Below are 22046 nucleotides of genomic sequence, written 5' to 3' on the forward strand. Positions count from 1 at the left end.
ATTCTTTAAGAACTGTTGTGTATTTTTTAATAAAGTACATTAGTTTATGTAAATTAGTTCAGTAAATATTTCAAGAGGATCCAGTATGACATTTGGCAATATTCCTTACTCCTAACTATTCAATATTCCTAACTATAAAAATCTATGAGATATCTTCCTAATTACATTTGCTTCACTGCACTAAAATGTCAAGGTGACCTGAGAACAGGTGTTTAACTTCGAACGAAAGAAACAACAGGCCCAGGTTTGTTTCCAACAATACAGCTTGGCTTTCAGTCTCCTAGCAAAGCTTCCTAAAATCACTGGGCCTCAGGCACTCCATTTAACATATAAGATTTTCTTATTCCCACACCAAAAAAGTGTAAAACTGGTCTCTTGTGTACATGTGTCCCCCATTGTCCCCTATGGGACAAATTTAAAAAGACATTTAACATTCTTACATTTTATTACAGATTTCTAAGACATGTTTCCCTAAAATAAATAGTTAAAAAAGATGAAAATAGCCTTGGCTGGTGTAGCTCAGTGGATTGAGCGCAGGCTGTAAACCAAAGCATGGCAGGTTCAATTCCCAGCCAGGGCACATGCTTGCGTTGCAGGCATTGATGTTTCTCTGTCTCTCTCTCTCTCTCTCCCTTCCCTCTCTAAAAATAAATAAATAAATCTTTTAAAAAAAATTTTTTTTAAAAGATGAAATAGTTTTTATTTCATTGTGGACTTCATTTCTTTTAAGCGCCTGGCACATGGTCCAGGGACAGTTTTTAAGTACTTTCAAAAATTCATTTCACTATAAGTTAAATAAACATACTTTCTCCTGCAGTCCTCTCGATTATTCCTGTGGTTTGTTGCCCAGCTGCCAATCTGAAAAGCCTCCTTGTTTTTGTCTCATGATCAGTACCGGTGGGTACTCTTCAGCAGCTGGGTGTTACCCGCTCAGAGAAAGAGCAGGCCCTGAAGCTGAGGACAAAACTGCTTCATCATTTTTTCACCTGTCAAGTGACACGAGTCTCGCCTCACCTGTTCCAGACCAGTTGTTCTCAAACTGCAGTGTGTCAAACCCTGGAAATCTTGTTAAACAATCAATTGCTGGGCTCCACACCCAAGTTTCTGCCTCAGTCGAGGGGACTGGAGCCTGAGAATTGGTGTTTCTAAACAGTTCCCATGCCCACACGACGACAGCCACTGTAATAGACTGTCGTACAGGTCCAACAAGAAACAAAAGTTGTTACAAAAACTAACTTTTAAAATGCTGCTAAAGAAAAATTAAAGCATTCATACTTCTGACTCTAAAATTTTCTTATGACCTCACAGTATTTCTTAAAAGAAAGCTAATAAATAATACTATTATAAATATCCATTTTCCCAATCACCAAAAATATGTTTAGCATTATTATACATATCAATTTTGCCTTTATATTTAGAAGTTTAAGCACAGCTACTTATTTTATTTTAACCTGTAGACGGTTTTCAAAAAAATATATGCTTTTCATTTTAGAATAACACAAAATTGAAGACACTGTATTACCTTTAAAACACAAGTAATTAAAATTGACTTCACATATATTTATAGATTTCCTAAAAGTTGCAAAGCAAACTCTTACTACATATAAAGTTAAATTTTTCTAAATTGTACATTATTATATAGGTGTTGTTTGCTACCAATATTTGTACCTCTCACTAAAACTAAGCCGTATTTTAAAAACACACATAGACACAGACATCGGTATGGTGACTGCCAAAGGGAAAGGAGAGTGGAGGGAGGGGGAAGAGGACAGAGCAGGGACAAGTGGTGATGGGAAGACACTTGACTTCGGGCAGTGAGCACATGATGCAGGATGCAGTGATGAGCTGCAGAGCTGTACACTTGAAACCTGTGAAGTTTTGCTAACCAGTGTCATCCCAAAAACTCTATAAAAGTTAATAATAATATTTTAAAAGAACTATACTAGATTAGGATAGAAAATAATAGACCATTATAGTAAAGTATTCATGAAAGTAAAAAAAAAAACTAAACCATATTGCTTACATTTCCAGTTTACATCATTTATTATTATTTCATCAATAATGTAAGAAATATCATTCAACTGAAAAATAAATTTACCTTAGTGTTCTAAATGTACACACTATGTTCTAGAATATATGAGACCAGCTCTTGTAATAAACCAGTGCCCACTTCAGTTTGCTAAACCTTACCATGCAACTTAATGTCCAAAGGAAATATTTTTTATTCATAAAAGATTTGAAACTTCAAATTATCCAATATATATGCCCAAAAACTTAATTTTCATTAACTTCAGACCCTGTATATTTTTATGTTTATTTGAAGCACTTTGAAAAATTGACAAAATACATTTGTTTACTCTTCAGTTCTCTGAAACTAGCTTCTTTGCTACCCATTGACCAGTTCAGGTAAAGGGAATTTTCTGATGACAGCGCTACCTTCAGAGAAGGCTACTTCTCAGGGCTTTGAATTGCCTTTTTGTATTGTGTTATTTAATAACCAAGCATGGTCTTAACAACCCTGCTCAGAAACTCATTTCACCGAGGCTGAGAACACCAATTTTCCCAGCCTTTCAAAAGGATATAAGTTACTGTTATGATGTAGAGACTTATAAATGTAAATTCTAAAGTAATTTACAAAGTTCATTTGGGCAAAATTAACAAAAATAAGTAAATCACTGGACTTAATCTCTACTCATCCTGGAGGGAAAAAGAAGTTGAATCCAATCACCATCACCAAGAATATGCAAGTAGATAAAGTTTGCTATTAATTGAAAAATTTGACACAATGCACCCAGATTCTTTACCTTTCTAACCTGAATCTTTATAACCCTTTAAGGCATCCCTATTTTTCTAGGCTTCACTTTTCCAGGAAATCACCAGGTGTCAGATACCACAGTCTAAAGTGTCCCATAATAATAGCCTCAGAGTTAACCGGTCCAGCCCACTAGGTTGGCTCATTTAGGATCCATTTTCCTGCTCTTTTTTTCTTTTTATTGATTGTTAGTGCCCAATAGTCTGCTAAGCTTTTGTTAAGTGCCTGTTTGATTTTTGGTGCTTCCAATTTGAATTCCCATGATTCCCCTTGGCTTAATTCCATCATTTGCCCATTTGTGCCATGACTGAAGCTGAAGTTTGTCTAGTACCCCCTCTCCACCTCCTCCTGATTCCAACACTTACACACATCTCCCAATATTCCACACAGATTTCTTATCCCCCTGTAGCAAATCTGGCAAGGTATTTGATGCTTTAAAATGTACAACTATATGATACGTTTACAGATTAACAAGTTATAGAGAAAACCCAACTTCACTTTTCAAAAGGAGAATAGCAGCCAATAAACATGATGGGAATGAGGAGATACCTGAATCTGCCCTCATTAAGTTTTTTTTTAAGATTCTATTTGTTCACTTATTTATTTATAGAAAGAGGGGAAAGGAGGGAGAAAGAGAGGGAGAGAAACATTGATGTGTGAGAGATATACATCAATCAGCCTGCAACCCAGGCATGTGCCCTGACCGGGAATTGAACCAGAGACATTTTGGTTCTCAGGCCGGAACTCAATCCACTGAACAGCACCAGCCAGGGCCCTTCATTAAGTTTTTAGCCCCAGACCCAATTATGTTTGATTAGTCTGTGGGAAATATAATAGCTGAGAAATTTCCCATAGCCATTTCATCAAATGCTAACATAAGCAATAGCCAGTAATTTGGGACACAATTTAGAAATCCCAGGAACTCAGGTTTGGACTCTAGCAATTCTAAAAGAAGATTAAATGAGAAACAGAAACACATTTTTGTTTTCATAACTAGAATTTCTTGTCCCAACACCTCCTCTTTTCAATAGCACACCCTGAGGAGTGTTATCCCACCAGCAGGAGACAAAATCGATCTGTCTGCACATAGCAAAATGATAATTTTATATAGGGTCTGGCAGAAGTAAGGCCTACTTGAGTGTGGTTGGTAGGGTAATAATATGGGTGTAATCATTTGTAGTTTTAATATAAACATTTCACCTAAAATGCCACATGGTGTGCTTGAGTGAGATATTGATATGCTAGAGAATTACATGCTTATAATTTGATAATAAAAGATTTTATAATAAAAAGGAGCATTATTTGTGCTGGACCCTGTATTTTTGTGTTTTTTTAATTTGCACTTATTTATGATGGTTGTGATAATAGTCATTACTTTTCATGTTTTTCACAAGTTCTCCACGTACCAACTTATAAAGCTTAACAATATTCTCATTCAACTTACATTACTTACTGATCCATTTATTCACCATCTGTCCTTTCCTCAGCCTCAACCCTGTTCACTACCCCGTTCTCCTCTTACCAGTACTCACTAACTCTGAACATCGCCTAAGCATTTTTGGCCTTGGTACTATTTTCTTTTATACTTACTGGCATAGTAAACTTCCGGATTGTGGTAGACTGTGGACCTTCCTACCAATCCTACCCATTCTCCATTTGCTGACAATGTATCCTATATGAACTTCTAATCACCATGATAAATATGTAATCTAGCCTCCAATAATTATTAGACCCTGTTCTTCTAATCACAATGCTTAGTTCAGGGCCAAATGTGTCACCTAAAATCAGACACCTGCACCAATAGTTCTTTAATTAGACTAGGAGGTGTTTCCTTGCTTTGAGGATCATGGAACTGAAAAGAGAAGAACCAGAGGTTAATAACAGCCATTATGTCAACCATATACAGACAGTCTATTTACAGTAATAATGCAGAGAAGGTGAAACAAAATAGAATGGCAGAGAGAGACAGAGACGAAAACAGAGAGACAGAGAGACTTGACCTCAGCTGAGCTGGATTTCTGTCACCAGCACCCCAGTGAGTCCTGACTAATACGAAAATGGGAAGTGGATTGGCATAGTAAAAGATACAACTTCTGGAACATCTCCCTTGGAAAAGAGATTAGTATGTTATGCCTACAGGTGATCAGAAAAGCAGGTTGAAGTTGTCACTAGAGCTGTTCCTCAACAGAGCTCTGCTCCCCTCCTTCCAGCCAGCGGGCGGATTGCCCTTCCCTTGCCACTTTGAAGTGAGGCCATGAAATGTGAGCAGACAGCACGTGCATTGCTTCCAGATAGAATCTGTAAGAGCCAGTGTGCAATTGGCCCTGTCACCTTTTTCCTGCATTAATGGCTTTTTTTTACTCAACAAAATTGAGTTTGGTAACCTCGTGTTGTGACTATTGTTGTTAATTAAAATTCTACTTCATTATGAAACAATTCCTTTTGTTTGATCATCAGCTCTAAAAATTACTAAAGTACTATAAATCTTTATACGTTTCCTATCCTATCATTGATTTTAATACAGTAAAACTCAACCTGGCAGGATCTTAAAGAAACCTCTTGCACCATTCTCCAGCTGCACTGTCCCATATTGTGGCTACCGAGCACTTGAAATGGGGCTAGTCCAAATTGAGATGTACTACATGTGTGTAAAACATTGTACATGCCAGATTGCAAAGACAGTAAAGGATTAAATATCTCATTAATAATTTTTAGATTTTGGATATATTAAACTAAGTGAAATGTATTGTTAAAATTAATCTTACCTATTTCTTTTTATTTTTTAAATGTGGCCATTAGAAAATTTCGAATTGCATGTGTGGTTTGTATTGTCTTTCTTTTGGGCATCCCTGTGTTAAAGCCAAAGTGTGTTCATGATTAACCGTGATTAAGATTGTGCTCCTCTGGCAACGGCTGCTGTTTGCAAGCCTTTGTAGTCAAACCAGACCACGATAGCTGACTTCCAGCTGTTGCACAACTCCTCATCTCCCTAGTCTCTGCTCTTTCTCATCCTGTGCAGCACATGGTTCTGAGATGAATCTTTTCTCATTAGCGTCCTTTTGGTTATATCAACTCATTGCTCAGAAATTATTATCAACTTTATAAAAACTAATCAAGCTAATGTCTGACACTCTCCAACAATGGAGAGCTATGATTATCCCATAGCTCTCCATTACCATTTATTTCCACTTTCTGGCCTGCACTATTCCAGACCTGCTACTGCACATGCTTACCTTTGGCACTCACTTGTGCAATGCTGTTTCTATTACTCTCTATCAATCCATGACCTTCCCTGTCATTCACACCCTTTACACAGATTTTCTCCCCTAAAAATATCTCCCATGGTGGATCCCATCCAGAATTCTATACCCATCTCTTTGCTGGCCTCTCCTATCTCTTTTACTACATTTTGTTCACAGCATGGATTTGTATTCATTGAGAGAATTCATTAAAATATATTTTAAGTAATTCATATGCATGCATTCTGTCTCCATACTAATTTATAAATTACTTTGAAGCAGAGCATTATATTTCACAGAATGATAGAGCTATAAGGCATCTGGAAGATTAACTATTTGGTTTACAATGAGGCAGCTGAGAACCGGAATGTATAAGTGACTTATCAGAGGTTGCGTGTGTAATCAGTGGCAAAACCAGGATTGGAACTCCCCATTGTCTGCTGGTACCACCAGAAAAAGACATGTTTACTTTTCTAGTTTATTCTTCCTTCCAGTATGTGGGACATGTCCCTTGAATCAATCAGGTAGTCGTAAGTGAGCCATGCAGAGGCATCAGCAGCAGACTGATAGTGCCTAAAGGGGAGAACACTGGGTTTTTTAGGCTAAGGTTAAGAACACTAAATCTCCTGTAGGGTTGACCCCATGGAGTGATGAGCACATTAAATCATAAGCAAGTGGGCTGGGGAGGCAAGACTGCTAGCACAGCAGGGGAGCTGAAGTGCAATCTGAAGGAGCTGAAGCCTAACTGTAATAACTGAGCATGCAGCTTGTGGGGAAAGAAGGAAGGAAGATGGCTCCTCAGAAAGCTCACAGGTTGACAGATACATGGCAGCAAATTTAGTTTCCAGATCCCATCCACTTGTTCGATCTACTGACTATATTACTCCTTGTATAGCGCCAGTCTTGAACTAGGTAGGCTCGATCTACATAGAATGAGCCTGAAACTTGAATGTGTTCAATTACAGTATTTTGAAGAAACTAAGTAAAGCAAAGTTAATAATATGAAGCTTATAGCTTGCACTTAACAAATACAGTCAACTGGTTTTACTGCATAACATGATTAGAAAGATAAATGATGATAATGATGATAGATAGATAGATAGACAGACAGACAGACAGACATATAGATAGAATTAAGCTTGTTAACCCTGTCCTCATCTCCATACCATGAATTTTGCAGAGGATCACAATTCTATTATGTCTCTGTTATACCATTCAAAGGCAACATATGAATCCCCATGGGACTCGGTTGACCATTTAATGGTGATTTTCTGCTAAAAATAATAGCTTCTGATCACATCTACCTAGGATGAAATTGTTTAGATTTTGTATAAAATTGCTTATTAAATACCTGTACTTATTCATTGCTGTGTTCCAGTTACATATTTTCTTGATATTCCCAAGAAGTCATCTCACTTCAGAATTGCTTAATTAATGCTAAATTGAGACAACCAACATTGTCACTTGGTGTGACTTAGAGATGATGAGTACTTCCAGAGTGTTGCCTGACTGACAGTTGCCAATTAGAAATGGATCCATAGGATGAATAATTTGACAACATGCATTTTAGCTCTTAAATTGCCCTGATCTTAATTTACAAACTGGTTTAATTTATGAATATCTCTACATCATGAGGCCCTGACAAAGGTTTTACCAACCTCTTTCACTGAGATTTTCCCAGGTCTGTAAACAAACAAACATATAATAAAATGGCCTTGTCTACTGTTGAAAATGATGGTAACAAGTAGGCTCAGAAGCATGAACACGAGCCCTTAAGTATCATTATCTAATTTTAAAGTATGATACTGAAGAATGTAGTAGTGTTTTTCAGTGGTAGTGGGAAGGAAAAACCACAAGATTACAAACTTGAACCTGGATAATGCAGACAGGTTATGAATGCTTGTCTGGCTTGAGTCATTAGGCTATACAGAGAAATAATTTTCAAATAGAAGGTTTTGTTGTTATTCAGAGAGCCTTAACACAGTTTTTTAAAAGAGGTTCCAAGATAAGAAAAGGTGTCAAGCTCTAGTAGCCGGAGTCAGCACCAAATCAAGAGTAGGAATCCCGAGGTACTCAGCCAAACAGAGGCAATGACATCACAGATTCTATCAGGCCCCAAGTGAAAGTTTATAATTGAACAATATAATGAGGGAGAGAAGGCTAGGAATGCACCATTTGTTTGTTTTTAAAACTCTTTAATATTTGTATTTAAACTGCAGGACCAGAAAATGAGAAAACACTTTAATTCAAATTTTAGGTGAAAAGAATTCTTTTTTTTTTGGTCAATTTTAGAGAAAGAAGAAGGGAGAGAGAGATAAAAAAATTAACTTGTTATTCCACCCATTCATGCACTCATTGGTTGACTTTTGTATGTGCCTTGACTGGGGATCAAACCTGCAACCTTGGCATATAGAGATGACGCTTCATCCAACTGAGCTTCCCAATCAGGGCTCAGAAGGATTCTATTTTAATTATCTGCTAAAAATCAATACTTAAGCATTGTTCAGGGAAGTCTTTTATTAGAATGCAGTTGTTCTCAGTCAGGAGCAAGTTTGCCCTCCAGGGGTCATTTACCAAAATCTGGAGAAATGTTTTCAATTGTTGCAACTGGGGAGTGCTATTGACATCTAGTGAGTAAAGGCCAGCAATGCTGCTAAATATCTTACAATGCAAAGGATCACACTTCACGATAAAAAAAATTTTCTTACAACAGTTTTTGGTGTCAGATAGGTGCTTGATTTATCAGGATGGTCACTTCAGAAATTATTAATGTATAAATGTCTAATCACTATGTTGTACAGCTGAAACTAATACAATATTCTATGTCAACTGCAATTTTAAAATAAAAATCATTTTTTAAAAAGTCCTCTTGTCTGCCCTGTTTAGTGTGGTTCAGTGGATTGAGTGCTGGCCTGAAAATCAAAGAATCACCAGTTTGATCCCCAGTCTAAGGCATATGCTTGGGTTGCAGGCCAGGTCCCCAGTAGGGGGTATGTGAGAGGCAACCACACATTGATGTTTCTTTCTCTCTCTTTCTCCCTCTTTTCTCCTCTCCAAAAATAAATAAATAAAATCTTTAAAAACATTCTCTTGTCCAAGATACCAAAGTGCCTGCTATGATATATGGTAGGAGTACTCTATATTCACTCCTGGGTTTCTTCTACCAATATACCTATATAAAACTAATATTCCAGCTTGACTGTATTTGCTGAAAATAAGGAAGAAGTGATATCCTTAAGAAAATGTCTAAAATTTTTCCTTTAAATAAATATCTATTTTAGCAAATCTAATATAGTCTTAGTGAAATGAGATATCATTTTGAAGTTTTGCACGATAATTTGAGATTAAGTTCATGTTCAGAAAGTATCCAGCCATGCACTATGAAAAGTAGAGACGTTTATTGAAGAAGATACAAGATACAAGAAACATTGTACATAGGACAATGACACCTCAGCCCCCTTCAGAGTAGGCACTTGGCACCTCACACAATTCCCCCAATCTCCATCAGCTGCCCTGCTGTATTTTCCTGAATCTCATCAACAGTCTGAAATCTCTTCCCTTTAAAGTGTGATTTTGGTTTTGGGAAAAGCCAGAAGTCACAGGGTGCCAGACCTGGGCTGCTGGGGAGCTGAGTCACCTGGGTGATTTGATATTTTGCCAAAAAACTCTGCACAAAGACATGATGCATGAGTGAGCACGTTGTCCTGATAAAGCTGCCAATCACCAGCTACCATAGCTGCAGCCTTTTGAATCATCCAAATAGTTTCCAGAGGAATGTTCAAGCTTAATACAAAATTTGATGCAGATTCATTACTCTCCTCGCTCAGTCATTTTGAATGTGGCGGCCACACAGTACACATGCTCACTTAACTGATGTCTACCACCTCCACTGACTGGTACAGTGAAGTCGTCATTGTTCACACATGCACATTCCAGGCCACTCTCCTTGGCTGAGAGTTTACATCAATGTCATGCAAATCGTTCTTGTTATATTAACAATGGCTGAACTTTTTCCAGACAGATCTCATATATTGTTAAAAAGCAATAACTTAACCTGTCCCACAGGTATCCTTCCAGGAAAGTCCATTTCCAAAATAAATAAAAAGTAACTACTCAAAATATTTCAAGTATTATTATAAAAATACTTAATGAATGCTTGTTATAAACATCAAATGAGCATTCAAATTCAGCTAACCCTAACTATTTCTGCCAAAAGAATGGTGTCTTCATGAAATAAATCTACCAATAAATGAATAAGAACTTGTGAAGATTCCTCTATATCATTTCTCTTTTCGCACTATTAATTACTTCCACATGAAAAAAAGAAAAGAAAAGCAGTGTTAATATAACCTTTCAGTACCACTTAGAAATAGGCTTCTTATGTTGAAATCAATGATATAAGGACATGTAATTTAAACAGATCCTACATGCAGAGTGGTGAGAAGCCATTAACCCCACAAATTTCTCAAAATAAGAATGATGTACCCTAGTTAAAAGAAAATGCACTTCATGGAAATGCTGTTTGCATCTGTATGCTCTTTTACCCACTGATAAAAATAATAAAAATCGTCATCATCATAGAATGGCTGCCATTTAGTAATCACCTGTTATACGCTAGGTCCTACGCCAGACATTCAGTATGCATTACACTGATGATCACAAGTGCGTGGCTGGATAGCTCTTTCACTCCAGCAAGCCAAAGCTCAGCCAAGAGTAAGCAACTAACAACTCCAAAGTAACAGACTATGATTCAAACCAGGAAGGCTTTCCTTCTCAACCAGTGACAGGTCATGGTCTGCGCAGTGGTAAAATTCATGAGCTCAAGAAAATTTAAGACTTGTTTTTTATTCCTTTGTATTTATTGAAACAATATCTTATCATTCAAATGTCTAAACTCAGACAGACCATAAAACATTGATGTACTTACACTTTTATTCTTGCCTTATGGTTAATTTCACAAAGGCATTTTGCTGTGTTTTTTTGTTCTGTTCTTTTTCTAGTTTCAAGTCATAGAGGGAAAAATTTATTTTTTGTTTGTAATATATCTCTAGCTCAATTTATTTCCAGTAGCATGACTTTGATTAGTTCCAACATTTGTCAGTGTCCGTATATGCCCTCATTTGTAGACATCCCAGGACATAGAAACAAGATGTTAAGCATCAGGAAGAGCCTGTATGTTCTGTCTGAAACTTTTCCTCCCTGCTCAGCTTTGTGTTCATATGGGTGTGTGTGGTGGGGGGAGGGGGAGTGTAAGGACATTAGGTCTTTTAGAGAAAGAGGATGGGAAGAAGAGATTGTGTGTGTGTGTGTGTGTGCGTGTGAGAGAGAGAGAGAAGGAAAAAAGAAAAGAAGAGAGAGGGAGAGGAAACGAGAGAGAAAGGAGAGAGGACTGTTTTGTAGCTGCTAAGATTGCAGCCAGAAATACACACAACCACCGTGAGCTGTATGCAAGCAACCCAGAAACTAAGATTAAATTGTGTCCACTTTTCTTGATCAGTTGCTCAGAAAGAAAGAGATGACATCTGGTCCTGTCTTCTTCTACCTCTTGATTGTTGGAAAATATTGTAAGTATGCTCAGCATTTAATTTCATGTACCTTAGTACTTTATGAAATTGTCGCAAGTACAGTTTTTCATCACTTACGTTTATGCTTTTAAGATAAAAATGCTTTTTCTGACAAAATTATGACTCCCTTCAGAATTATTCTTCTTAATACATTTCTGATATTTCTATTAAAAGCTGGAAAATACTGTCAGTCAGTAGTTAGGCAAGATTAACATGCTATATAAATCTATGCTTCATAACAACCAATTTAACTGATATTAACAAGAATCTTATAAGTAATTTTATAATATTTCAAGAGGAGTAGTCTTTAAAGATATTTGGGTCAAAGAATTTGCCCACTGAAATATCCTGGGCAATCTTTACATTTTTTTCCAGTTTTTGTGTAATTGTAATGCTTTGTGCCTTAGTCCTTTGTGACTTGCTATCATAGGTGTGCCTTCCCAGGAGGATATACAATCTTAAAACTCCTTTTTAATTTGCAAGGTTTCTCACTGTACTTTAAAAGAAAATTAAGGGAAAGCACAAAGCAATGAAAAAGACGTGCAAGGAGCCCCAATGGACATTTTACCTTTGGTATAATGACAATTTTTGCTTTCTCTGTGTGTGCCATAGTTTATTTTTCAGAATATTTTTAATCAAGGGAAGAGTCATTCTGCAGTAAAGCCTAGTTAAATTATATTATGTAAATAGGAATAAAATGCTTTTGTTTCCTGGGTAATAAATGATGATAAAGTCAAAGTGAATCAAGAAAGAAAACTTTCTGGGTAGCTTTAATACCTTATGATGCCAGAAATGATTACAGTTTAACAAATTTAGAATTCATAAGTATGTTTATATCCCCCTATCTCTTAAAAGTTTGTTTACATGAAGCTATTCTGTTGAGGAATAGCTCAGAGGAAATTTCATTCTAAACTGTCCCAATTCTGACAGCATGTACTACACCGAATGGCTTTTTTTCCTGTCTCTCTTTCTCTCCTCCTGACCTCTAGTACATCTCACTTTAATGGCCAAAGGTGGGAGCATCAACATAAAAAAATTACTCAGAATTCTGGAGAAACATTCTATTTCCTATCTTCCCCCATCTCTAATATTGATTACAGGCATTCCCATTAGGAAAGAGGGATCAAATTGCAAACCCCACCAGAAACTGAAAGTTTCTAATTATAAACCAAGTGTTTAAGCTATCAGAGTTTTTGTAATTTGCCACCAACATTCTCATAAATCAATAACACATTCTGCCATCTCCTATTCCATTTCAGTAAAATGAATAGATCACATAAACCAAAGGAATACTTCCGAAATAGGCATACTAGCATGAGAAATTCACAGTTACATATGTAAAACACGTTAGGAATGTTTAAGAAGCAAGTTAGGCTGATGAGCTACCAGTCATTTCAGGTTAGTAAAACAGTTCCATGCTTACATGTTCTCTTTTGTTAATAAAAATTATTTTTATGAGCAGAAATAGAAAATAGTTAATAATGATGATGACGGTGATGTCAAAGCCCTCCAACTTTTTAAATTTAAGTACTTGTGATTTAAAATATTTTTATAATGACGTAAGACTAGTGTGATTCAACTGGTTGGGCATTGTCCCGCAAAATGAAAGGTGGCAGGTTCGATTCCCAGTTCAGGGCACATGCCTGCGTTGTGGGTTCAATCCCCAGTTGCAGCGTGTACGAGAAGCAACTAATGAGAGGGGCAACCTATTGATGTCTCTCTCTCACATTGATGTTTCTCTCCCTCTCTTTCTCCCTTTCTTTCCCTCTCTCTAAAAATAACTAAATGAAATCTTAAAAGTAAATAAATACATGAGATGTTTTTATGATGCAATGAGAATGTTTGAGTGCTCCGAGTCCTTCTATGCCTTGCACAGAGCATGAGTCCATAAACAGCTGGTGCTGAGCTGGCCAGAAAGACTCCTGGATATGTTGGTGTCAACTGGATGGGTGGCACAGAGGGGCATGTGACAGGGGCCCCAAAATAGTAACCCACACCATGACTCACCTTTTAGTTTATCTCATCACCCAACCCCACCTAAGAGAGGATTTCCTATACATGTAGCAAAAGAAGTCAACTGTGACATGGGGACAAAGTCTTAAATCTCTGTAGCCTCATGGTTGTTGTTGCTTTTGTAATTGTTGGTTTGTTCACTCATGTTCCTGTTGCCTGGGAACAGTTGTCATGGAAGACAGCTGACCTAAGATGCTTAGCAGCACTGTCATGTACTGGTTCTATGATTTTTGACAATGACTTATCCACTCTGAGCCTTATTTTGTAAAATGGCAACAAAATCTTTTACCCTATCTTCCTCCCAGATGCCTTATGTTTGCTTTTTTTATTACCTAAATTACTTCCCTGAATCTTCCAAACAACTCTATTATGCAGATACAATTAAGCACAGAAGGAAAGCAAGCCCAAGGACATTCAGTATCTTGTCATAAGACTCAAGCTAATAAATGCCAGGATCTGAATGCTTTCAAAGTCTATGCCTGTTCCTCTAGACCATGAAAATAGTCAGTGGAAGTAATGTGTATAAAAGGTTTTTAAAAACACAACATGCACCCTGGCTGGAGTAGCTCAGTGGATTGAGCGCAGGCTGCGAACCAAAGTGTCCCAGGTTCGATTCCCAGCCAGGGTACATGCCTGGGTTGCAGGCCATGACCCCCAGCAACCGCACATTGGTGTTTCTCTCTGTCTCTCTATCTCCCTCCCTCCCCTCTCTAAAAATAAATAAATAAAATCTTTAAAAATAAACACACAACATGCATAGTAGACTTAAACAGTTATTAGTTGCCCTTTTAACCAAAAATACTCATGGCATCCCAGGTACTCTAATAAGCAATAGGACTGAGGGGTGACTATGGCTTGTTTCCTCTTCTGAAGGGGCGGAGTGGTGAAGACAGAAGTAAATCTAGGATTACCAAAGAGTGAGACAAGTGTACCGGAGAGGGGCACTATTAAGATCAGAAAAGGTTTTCTTTTAACCTTGAGGAATTTTCATTCTTACAAAATTCCTCTCCCTGGCTGGGTGACTCAGCTGTTTGAAGTGTCATCTCATGCACCAGAAGTTTGTGGGTTCGATCTCTGGTCAGGGCACATACCTAGGTTTCATGTTCAATCCCCAATCGGGGTGTGGGCAACAGGCAGCTGATCGATGTTTCTCTCTCACATCAATGTTTCTTTCTCTCTCTGTCTCCCTTCCTGTCTCTTCCAAATCAATAAATATATCCCAATGTCAGAATTTAAAAAAAAACTTCCTCTCTCTACAGTTAGCTGTATTATGCCAATATTAATTTCCTAGTTCTGAAAATGTACCATGATTATGTAAGTTTTTACTATTAGAAAAAGCTGGGTAAAGGGTATATGGAACCTCTCCACTATTTTTGGAACTTTTTAGGAGTCTAGAATTACTGTAAAGTTAGAAGTTAGAAAACATTCCCCAGGAAAAGTTTTATCATGAATCCTTATCAGAAATTGCTTTATTTAGTATTAAATAGTACCATTAACCAAAAACAATCATTTCACTGAATACCTTGGATAGGAAAGCAACAAATGAGGAAACAGGAAAAGGAAGGAGCTCAGATATTAACTCAATCCACCTTAGTTTGATGTGCAGAACTGACCCAGCTGATAAGGTCCTTACTTTTGAATTCCAAGTGGATATTCACGAGACCTCATGTTCTTTACCTTGAGTCCTGGCACTGACATATCTTCTAGAAAGTACTTTTTAAATTTAGGTTTCACAAAATTAGACTTTCCTGAGTCCAGAGGAAACTTAAAGCTTACATAGTGAAGTGCCATTATTCTTACAGAAAAAGAAACTGAGGTGGTATTACCTGTGTTCTCTTTTATTTTCAGCTCTATTATCCTCTACTCACTTTTAAAAGTGGGTCTCCACATTTCATATGTAGGATAAGAAGGGCAGGAAATATCAAAACAGTAAAACATCATCTTAGAATAGAAAGGACCTAGGCTGAGGTTCTAAAAATAAATATATTACCTTCCAAAATCCTAGCCTCAAAGATTAAGGCTTTGCAAGCACACCAAACTAGTATAAATCCTTTTCTGCGTGCCTGGTAGATCACCATTTATCTCATCCTCACAATCAAAGACAGAATGGTCCGAGGAGGAAAGGTTCTAATTGCACCTTCCCAAGTCCAAACTTACAGTCAGGCCCGGAGGAACTTGAGTGAAAGGGGCTTTTAAACCTCTCAAAGTAGACTAAGGCCCAGTGGATGTTTTCACTTTCTCCCTTCCCTCTCCCTCTCCCGCCCAGGCTCCTTTGCTGTTGCCCAGACAACTAAACCGTTTTTAAAGATACAGCCCTTTCCATCACATGTCATGGAGCGACAGTGGAATAAACTTTGCCAATTTTTCAGGACTAATTTGTAGACTCTCAGAAACTCTCTGCTTCTAGTTTCAAGACAGATACTTTCTTTTCTCTTGGTACCCCCAAAATACATTGGGCAACAAGTACCTAGGTACTTAACCTCACCCACCAACCATTCCTCCTCCTCAAAAAGAGTACCATGTCATCTCTATGCCTATGCTGAGGCTGGTGCCAGAGAGATGAGCCCAGCTGAGACTGTTCACATGGAATAGAGTCACCCTAAACGAGCTCTTTTCCTGCCGCACCCCTGTTCTCCCCACCTCAGCACACACAGAATTTCCTCAGATGGATTAACATGTTTTCCAACTTCATGGGGACGGACAGGACACTTACAGAAGCAAGATATATCTGCTGCTGGGTAAAGCTACCCAAAGGTATTAACAATTCATGATTTGCTAGTGAATAAACCCCACACTGGTAATAAACAATCCATTAACACGCCAGCCTAATTTCTTATTTATCATGTGAGATGAGACTGTCTTTGCATTTATTTCTGTACCAGGCATTGAAATTAAGTCAATATATGAACATTATAAAGTCTCCCTGACAACTGCCCCACCTCCTTCAAGTTTTAATCCTGTTGTATGCTTAGTTCCCCTCCTTTTTGTCCCTCCCACACACAGGCGATTCAGTGCCAAGTGAAATCCCCTTTCTTTTTCCCGGGAAAACGTCCTCCCCTGACCTCTCGTGGCCCAGATATTAACTTCCAATTCTAATCAACCAGCTTCTCTTTCTCCCCAGCACTTCATCTCTCCTATTCCTTAGTCCCACCATACCTCCTGACAAAGTGCACACATAGAGAAACTCTCCTCTCCTGGTCCCTGAACCTGCAACCAGAATTCTTATTTCTACCCACCTCTTATCCCTAATATTCACCTCCTCATGAATTGGGACTTTCATAGAGGGCAGTTGCCTATTAAGCATGCTATATGAAGATCACACATACACACCCATTGTGTGGTTACCTGGATCCCTAAACCTTTTGGCTAATTTTTGTAGTATTTAGTAAGATGGTTCCAACATCAGATCCTCGCAGGGTAAGGAAATCATGACCGTGCATGTGTCTGTAGCTATGGCCATTTAAATCTTACTTTACATATTTGAAATTGAAATGTTGCAGGTTAAGATGTGCAAATGAGCATGAATTGATAAATTCTGAAGAAAATTTATAAACATATGTGCCTGGATCTACTGAGAGAAATCAGATAAGCCATCCCATAAAGCTTTTTTGGAAGCCCGTATCCAGGCCCCATATTGCAAGTGTAAGTTAATGAAAATAAATGATTAAGTTCCCAGCTGCATCAGGCACTGGCTTCTGAGATAGAACACAGATCAGGCTGCTGTTATGTTCACTCACAAAACCTCTGATTCTTATCTTTATTTTCAGCCTCTTCTTTCATAGTCCCCTGCTCATCCCAGCCATTTGATATTTTAATAGGTTTTTCCAGAGCAGGCTAGAAATGTTTGACTCATTTTCAATAGCCCAGAAGATCTGTCATTTTTACATTCCTAATTGTGCCTGCTTTGTTGGAAACTGCAAAAACTGCTTCTTGGTTTATAAATGCTTCTGCTTTCTCACCACACATTTCAAACTTAGACAAGGAGACATGATCAGTCAAACTTTCTGTTTTCTTAACCTCCATTTAACCTCCTTTGTGTGACGATCAAGAGAGGTGGCTGGTTTGGCTAAGTTAAATTTAGATTTTTATTTCTGCTCTTCTGACTGCAGTCTTTACCCCTGATCTTTTAGCTCACAGCACAAGTTATGCTCCCTGGAAACGCACATTATGTTTGTTTGTTGAAGTTCAATAACTTTTCTCAGCAACTGAGCATTTGTCCCCAGTGTTGACCTGAAATAATGTCGCAAATCATTTGTCCATCAAATCAGTTTTAATGAAAAAAAAAATTACACAAATATTTTTGTAGTGCAGCTAAGTCTTAGGCATCTTTGTTTTCAAAGTTTCTATGCAAGTATATATGTCAGGTTCAATATTATCTTTATAGTCTATTATAGTCAACATCTGGAAGGAGCTGCACACACAAAAAAATAGATTCATTCCCTTCCCTCTAGGTTTTCACAGTCTAAGATGGATAGATATGAATAGGCACTGGTGTAATTATTAAATTAAAATGTGAACAGATAGGCCAAAGCCAAACATTTTATCATTATTATATCCCCTCAACATTTTGCCTATGGCAGAATTATAATGAATGCCTAAACAGATCAATGAAGAAGAAAGAATGAATGAACGTGGTACTGACCGAGGAGAATGGAAGTTATCAAGGCAATGCTCACGGATAAAAGAAGAAACCGGTGAGCTCACCAGAGGCCCACGGTATAGAGGCAGGGTGAGGAACAAACGAAGGCATGTAGTGTTGGTGACGATGCTAGTTGTAACCCTTATAAAGCCATTATGTGTGATCCAGTCCCAGAACGGGTTCACATTTCAAGAAACTCCTCGAGAAACCACTCATGCCTCTGAAAAGATTTAAATAATAGTCCGTTATAAGTGATCTACACAAGTCTCGTTAAAGCCCCACGCCTTCTGCTCTTGTCATCACTCTCCAGTCCCCAGAGCCTCTGACACTGTTCACATCCGAGATTTCTCTCTTCGATCCAGGGCTACGTGGTCCCCTGTCTGGCCCCTGTTCCCCGTCACACAGCCCCCACTCCTGATGCGCTCGGTACTCCACACGCCCCTCCGCTGCACAGCCTTCTTAGGTGCAACGTTTGTTTTCTACTCTGACTGATTTTGTCAGGAGAATTTACCTCTCAGTTTTCATCTTTTTATTTTTTTCCTCAAAAAGCAGAGTGGGAGAGGAGTTCAGAGAGGAAGTTTAAAAAGGCAGTACCAGCATTTCTGTCATGCAAGTTGAGGGTGGAGGGACATGCTATAAACTATTGCACACACAAACACACACACTTTAATAGTGTTGCCCCATCATTAAATTAAGTAAATCAAAACCAGGTATAGTATATAGTAAAATTGCTTTCTATTTTTAGGAAACAATTTTCAGGTGTACAGAAATTTAATGTTTAAATTTAATGTTTTTATGATAACTCAGAGCTCATGACTCCTCCATAAAATAACAGACATTTAAATTTGCTAATTCAAAGTAGCTAGGCTTAAAAATCAAGTGTTTTTTTAATACAATCTAAATCAATTCAAGAACTCATACCCACTCCACTCTCTTCCCCTTCTACCCAACAGAATCTTGGTTTGGGGGCAGCTTCTGAAACATCAAGGTGGAGAGTAGGAAGAGAGATGAACATTTCTGCTTCTTGTGAGAGTTCCCTCATTCCGCTAGGTGCTGGCATCAGCACCTGCTAGAAGCATGCAAACACACTTCCGTATTCTCCAGGACCAGGGCCAGATAATCCAGGCGCTTCTCACCCAAACGACACTGCTTTATGTTGACTGCCCAGAGCCAGCCTTCTCGGGAAAGCAAAGGACACCCTCAAATATCCTTCCTCATCCGTCAGGAGTCAAGGGAGATTTGGGCTGACTCAGACCCTCTCTCTAGTTTACCCTTCCACCATGGCTCCCCCATCCCCTCCCATGAGACAGAGTGTATGTGCTGCTAGAGACTTGTCCTTTCCTCCAGCTGGGTATTAGAATTGGAGATAAGAATCACCTCTGTTTGGGTAACCCCCTAAACTTGCTTGGTGATTTTCACTTCCTCCCTTCCCCTAGGGATTTTAGATTCCAAAGGGACAGAACAGTTCATTGTCACCTTTAGTTCTTACCAAGGTCAATGCTTAAATCTCTCTACAGGTCATGGAAAGACTCAATTCTCTGTGTTCTTTAGTATTTGTTTTTTTTAATATTCAAAGCTAAGACAGTAGAATTCAAAAACATAAATAGGAAGAAAACATTTTCTCTCAAGCACCTGTTTTTTTGCAAAACAGTTGAAAACCATGGCTTCTAAACTTTGGAACTCAGGCAAGAACTTGACTATTCTAGAACAGATCTTTTATGCTTTGCCTTCCCTGGGCAACAAAGCTCAACCTAACTGCCTAGTTTTGGTGGTGGAAGGATGAAAAGGAATGACCAAGAAGGAAGTATGTGTGGGTATATGATAAAAGCATGAAACTACAAGGGCAGGAAATTCTTCCTTTCTTCCCTTCTAGGTTCTTTGACTGCTCTAATCATTAAATTGACATAAAACAGATTAACAGGAAAGAAATCTCATATGCACAGGAGCCCCAAAGACATGAGACATCTTCCTCACCGCCCCCCCACCCCCCCCCCACCCCCGTCCCGGACACAGCCAGCAGGTAATTAAGGCTTGTCCGACCATCCTGAGCTAAGGAGCACAGGTAGGGGTTTGGCGCTTCTTCAAAAGGGAGGAAGACATTCCACAGGAAGATGAGACGACCAAATGTTTGTTAACACTGTTTGTTAAAAGCCCTGCCATGCAGGTCTTTCCAATATAAAAAGTTCTCTCTGATAATAGCTCTTCTCCTGGTATAAGCCCCCTATCTAAATTCTTTTAAGCAGTTAAAGGGGAGACAAAATGCTTTTTTCTGAGTCTGTTGGGTTTTAATGCTTTCAGCCCAAAACCATCCACTTGTCTCAGTGGCACATTTTGGGGTGGTGAATGCTGCTCCCCCTCAGAGTATTTGTAAGCAAGAATTATAAATACGAAGCCACAGTAATTTGAAATAATAATTATAATGAAATGCCCTAGTAAAATATGAACTTGAGAATTTGCAAAATGTTTGGTAGTAAATATTTGGCTGCATTTCCCCATAATCTTAAGGGAACACAAGTGAATATACCTGTTCACCCTCGCGTTCAAAAATCTTCTAAAGGAAAATAAGAATTTTTAAAACTGACATAATGTTGGATGAGGTTATTCACTTTATCAAAGTGGCATCTTAATTTTTTAAGTCATACACAAATGTGCCCACCCAGTATGGATTCTAACTCAAATAACATGACTCAAAATCCTGTATTTCCTCCCACCTTTCCATTCTGTTGCCCAAACAGATTCCTCTTATTCTACTTAAACACACTTTTTGTGTTATTTTTACTTTTAATTTATTTCCCCTACATTTTACTACATGCTTTCTTTTCCTATTGTTCTAACCAACACTAATGACATTTTAGATGAAAACATCAAAATATAAAAGTGATTTGATATTTGTGAAAAAAAAAAAACAAAAAACAGATCATTGTGTTTACCTATTAACTTTCTCCCATACATCCTTTCTGATGGAAAGTAAAAAAATAAAAGTTTGTGATAAATGGTACGACATGATGTGCCCATTCTTCCTAGAAGCGGCACCATCCCAGTCTCCTCTAGTTAGCCCCCAGACACCTACGCTGCTGTTAAATTAATCCTGGGGGCATTGCTATTTTTAGTACATATTATAATGTGCTTTGTTCTGTATACTTAGATACATAAAATGTGCTATTCCACAGTTACCATATTTTGATTATTAACATAAATTATTTATATTGCTATAGCTATTGTTAGATTCAATTACATTACTGAAGTTCTGGTTAAATGATAAACACTTACAAGTGTTGTTTGGTTAAATTCTTAACCCTGAAGAGTAAGATATCCTCACTTGTCAGGATGATGAACTAAGTCTCAGGTTTGGGAATTTGCCAAGGCCACAGGAACATGAGTGCTTAATGCAGAACTTGAACTCAGGTTCATCTAACACACAGGTCTAACTTCTTTCCATTCACCATACAAACAGCAAATCATGATATATAATTATGTATATTATCTCCCATTGTATAAGACAAGTATTCTTATATCCATTTCCAGATCAGCACACTAACCAAAGAAGTTGAACTGAATTCAGATCTACCACTTACTGCTTCCCAGGGAAAGAAAAGAAGGTTTTGTGGGAACGGACCAAGTGCGGGCAAGGCTACAGAGACTGTAAAGGGCCTGGCAGGTTAAGGAAATAATGAGAAGCTCAGGGACTAACTAGGGCTGAAGCAGATGATTGGAGATAAAGTTAGAGATGATCATTGAAACTAAATCATGAGATCTTTGTAAGCCACACTCGAGAATGT

At 38.0% G+C, this 22046-nt stretch overlaps 1 protein-coding gene across 2 annotated transcripts in view; it reads left to right on the plus strand.

Moving 5' to 3' along the window:
- The first annotated feature begins 11352 nt into the window (after positions 1-11352).
- RXFP1 (relaxin family peptide receptor 1) overlaps positions 11353-22046 on the plus strand; it is a 78141-nt gene continuing 67447 nt past the window's right edge. For both annotated transcript variants that reach the window (XM_045831286.1, XM_045831287.1), the window contains exon 1: positions 11353-11615. In XM_045831286.1, the coding sequence (XP_045687242.1) occupies positions 11567-11615 (49 nt within the window). In that variant the 5' untranslated portion in view covers positions 11353-11566. The remainder of the gene's footprint in view (positions 11616-22046) is intronic.

The sequence above is a fragment of the Phyllostomus hastatus genome, unplaced genomic scaffold (genome assembly GCF_019186645.2).
Source record: "Phyllostomus hastatus isolate PE091 unplaced genomic scaffold, TTU_PhHast_1.1 phas_contig_159, whole genome shotgun sequence".
NCBI lineage: Eukaryota > Metazoa > Chordata > Mammalia > Chiroptera > Phyllostomidae > Phyllostomus > Phyllostomus hastatus.